Source organism: Eimeria tenella, genomic scaffold (assembly GCF_000499545.2).
Source record: "Eimeria tenella Houghton genomic scaffold, Eth_scaff3204, whole genome shotgun sequence".
Classification (NCBI taxonomy): domain Eukaryota; phylum Apicomplexa; class Conoidasida; order Eucoccidiorida; family Eimeriidae; genus Eimeria; species Eimeria tenella.
This window is the reverse complement of record NW_013543054.1, coordinates 2,260-3,053: the sequence shown is the minus strand read 5'-3', so window position 1 is coordinate 3,053 and position 794 is coordinate 2,260. Positions and strand designations below refer to the sequence as shown.

The window sequence follows — 794 nt, the reverse complement described above, 5'->3', positions numbered from 1 at the left end:
GCAGCAGTAAGAAGCTCCAACAGACCCTCCGTACCTGCAGCAGCAGCGGCAGCAACAGCACCAGCGCAGCTACACAAGTTAGCAGAGGCAGCAAACGAGCAGCAGCAGCGGCAGCACCGCGAAAAGGAAGGAAGCAGCAGCAGCAGCAGCAACTGCAGCCTCACCTGTCGGTGGAAAGGCTAGCTTTTTGGAAGCAGCACCAGGTTCTTTCCGCTGCTGCTGTTGCTGCTGCTGCTGCTGGCATGCATAGCAAGAGCTTTCTTCTTCAGCGGCAGCAGCAGCAGCAAGGAAGGCGGCAACTGCTGCAGCTGTCTCTGGAGCTGCTGCGATGCTGTGTCTGTGCTGCAGCTGCTGCAGCAGTAGCTGCAGCAGCATCACTGCCACGTTCTCAACGTCAGAGCGCCCGCAGCCTTTTGCTGCCAGAGCTTCCTGTGCTGCCACTGCTGCAGCAGCAGCAACCGCAGCAGCAGCAGCAAACTTCCTCATCTGGCGCCGCAGCAGCAGCCTCAGCAGCCCCTCAGCTTGAGGAGGCTCTGCTGCTGCAACAGCTTCTCGGACAGCCACAACGAGAGCAGCAGATATCTCCCTAAACGGGCAGCAGCACGCGCCGTGGCTCCACTGCTGCTGCTGCTGCTGCTGCTGCTGCTGCGGCCTGTTCTCCGGCTCCTCCCAGTGGGCTGTGAGGGCCGCCAGCAGCTCAAAGGCAAAAGCCAGTTGGAGGTAAACTCTCAAGGCGCACTGCAGCAAACTGGCTTCCACATCAGCAGCAGCAACCCAGCAGTCGCTGCTGCTGA

General features: G+C 60.7%; 1 protein-coding gene across 1 annotated transcript in view; it reads right to left on the bottom strand.

Moving 5' to 3' along the window:
- The window catches only part of ETH_00038645 (uncharacterized protein), a gene marked incomplete at both ends in the record, with an annotated part of 1,964 nt that overhangs the window by 644 nt on the left and 526 nt on the right, over positions 1-794 (bottom strand). Inside the window, 2 exons of the mRNA XM_013376201.1 lie at positions 2-34; positions 165-794. Of these exons, the coding sequence (XP_013231655.1) occupies positions 2-34; positions 165-794 (663 nt within the window). The remainder of the gene's footprint in view (position 1; positions 35-164) is intronic.